Source organism: Pipistrellus kuhlii, unplaced genomic scaffold (genome assembly GCF_014108245.1).
Source record: "Pipistrellus kuhlii isolate mPipKuh1 unplaced genomic scaffold, mPipKuh1.p scaffold_m20_p_2, whole genome shotgun sequence".
Taxonomy (NCBI): Eukaryota; Metazoa; Chordata; class Mammalia; order Chiroptera; family Vespertilionidae; genus Pipistrellus; species Pipistrellus kuhlii.
In genome coordinates this window covers 183,855,753-183,857,783 of record NW_023425515.1, presented here as the reverse complement: position 1 = coordinate 183,857,783, position 2,031 = coordinate 183,855,753, and the positions used below count along the sequence as shown (strand labels likewise).

Sequence of the window (2,031 nt, the reverse complement as noted above, 5' to 3'; positions counted from 1 at the left end):
AAAATATTCTCAGGTGAGGATTAAGAGAAGAAGAAGAAGAAGAAGAAGAAGAAGAAGAAGAAGAAGAAGAAGAAGAAGAAGAAGAAAGAAAGAAAGAAACATCCATGATGACAGAGAACCATTAGTGGGTTATGGATCCATGCTCAACCACTAAGCCACACCAGCTGGGCTCACCCATTAACTTTTTTTTTTTTTAAATATATATTTTATTGATTTTTTTTACAGAGAGAAAGAGAGAGGGATAGAGAGTTAGAAACATCGATGAGAGAATCATCGATCAGCTGCCTCCTGCACACCCCCTACTGGGGATAAGCCCGCAACCAACGTACATGCCCTTGACGGGAATCGAACCTGGGACCTTTCAGTCAGCAGGCCAATGCTCTATCCACTGAGCCAAACCGGTTTCAGCTCACCCATTAACTTTTAACTGCCCGCCCCGAAAGTCCTCGAATTTATAATCCCCAATCTAAATGGCCATTCCCCTCAATGGAGCCTTGGAAGGAGCATTTTGCCAGAGACAATTTATTTTTCACAACAGCAGACTGATGGACATGTGTCCATTCATGGTTGGTGTCAATGTTACCACCAGTTACCAGATTTGGAGGTGGGTTCAAGAGGGGCATTCCAACATGAGCGGAGTTCATCCCAGAACTTGGGCAGGCGACCTAAAGAAAAGATCTTGTTGCCAAACAAAGGGAGCTCAGGCAACTTTATGTCTTGTCTCTGTGGCTGCGTCGGAGGGGGGTTCTGGCTACGAAACTGATGTGAACAACTTGTGTTGACGGCACCATCCACAGATCGCAAAGCATTGACACCCTTGGTGGTTGGCACCTTGGTGGTGCTGGGTTTGGAGTAACTGCAGGGAGAGGAGTGGTCTTGGTGATCCAGGTAGGAGCTGGCAGCCTGTTCTAGGTAGTTGACTGCGAGCCTTGGCAGGTTCAGTGATTGGGAGCAGCTGATGGATCTGTCAAGGTAGTTGATGCCTCTGATGAGTTGGTCCAGAAAGGAGGGACTGGAATGGTCTGAGGGACCATCTGTGCAGAGCAGACAGTGGGGGCTGTCACGGTAACAGGGCTTTCTGGCTATCTTGGGGCGGTTCTTCGGGTAGCCCGTCTCTATGAACTTGGAGGAGTATGGCTGGCCCGTGCAGATTCTCCTCATTGGAAGTGGAGGGGAGCTGTGGCTGTCGGACTGTTCCGAAGAGTTGTTGCAGCTGCTGAACTCCCAGGCCCTTGGGGTGCGAGGACGTTTGAGGCCGATAGGCCTTGTCTCAGGGCTTTGGAAACAGCCTGGAGTCGGGATTCGAAAGGTCACATTCTTGGGATGGTTCAAGTGGCTGTGAGTGTTGGGAAGTCTCACCTGGCGCCCAGACATTGGCCTGCTAGAAGGGTAAAGCTTCGTGCCACTGAACTGCTGTGAGCTCCCCTGGAAGTTGGTTACCTGGGGTCTGGTGAGGAAAGTTAGGTCAGCTTTCCTCAGCTCCCTGCCACCTCCCTCCTGGATTTCTCTCCAGGTGTTCCATCAGCCTCCACAGAACCAACACCCCACCCTTCTCCTTCTCCCCATCTTCCTCCTAGGCCCAGGGATTTTCAAACTGAAAAACAGACACCCCAGGATTCAGAAAGCACAGAGAAGGGCAAAAGGGACCATCTGTGCAGAGCAGACAGTGGGGGCTGTCACGGTAATAGAGCTTTCTGAAGGTAGGAAGGCAAGATCCTGGAAATGAAGGAGCCAGAAGACCCCTAGAAAGAGTGGGGGAGTCTTTCTCTGCTCTTAGCTCTAGCCCACATTCTGAAATTCCTATTTGCCCTTTAACCCACAGAGGCCCAGCACTGAATCTCTAATGGTGAATTTCTAATGGTGAAATAAAGCACTGAGGCAGGCTTTCTTACGAGACAATGTCAACTTGCTAATCAACAACTACACAATGTACTCAGATACGAAAAAAATGTGTCTTAGAAGCAATGCAGTCCTAGACGCACTATCTCTGAGCCCGGATCTTGGCTTGTGTCTTGCATGGAATTCTTTCTG

The 2,031-nt window shown here is 49.4% G+C and overlaps 1 protein-coding gene across 1 annotated transcript; it reads right to left on the bottom strand.

Moving 5' to 3' along the window:
• Positions 1 to 579: 579 nt before the first annotated feature.
• LOC118724914 lies at positions 580 to 1,584 on the bottom strand. The gene has a single exon (XM_036448672.2). It carries the CDS (start codon positions 1,372 to 1,374, stop codon positions 580 to 582), a length of 795 nt encoding a protein of 264 aa, XP_036304565.1. The 5' UTR covers positions 1,375 to 1,584.
• Positions 1,585 to 2,031: the final 447 nt, after the last annotated feature.

Excerpts from the sequence above, each read along its gene's own strand:
- LOC118724914 (XM_036448672.2), bottom strand. The coding sequence starts at position 1,374 with ATGTCTGGGCGCCAGGTGAGACTTCCCAACACTCACAGCCACTTGAAC.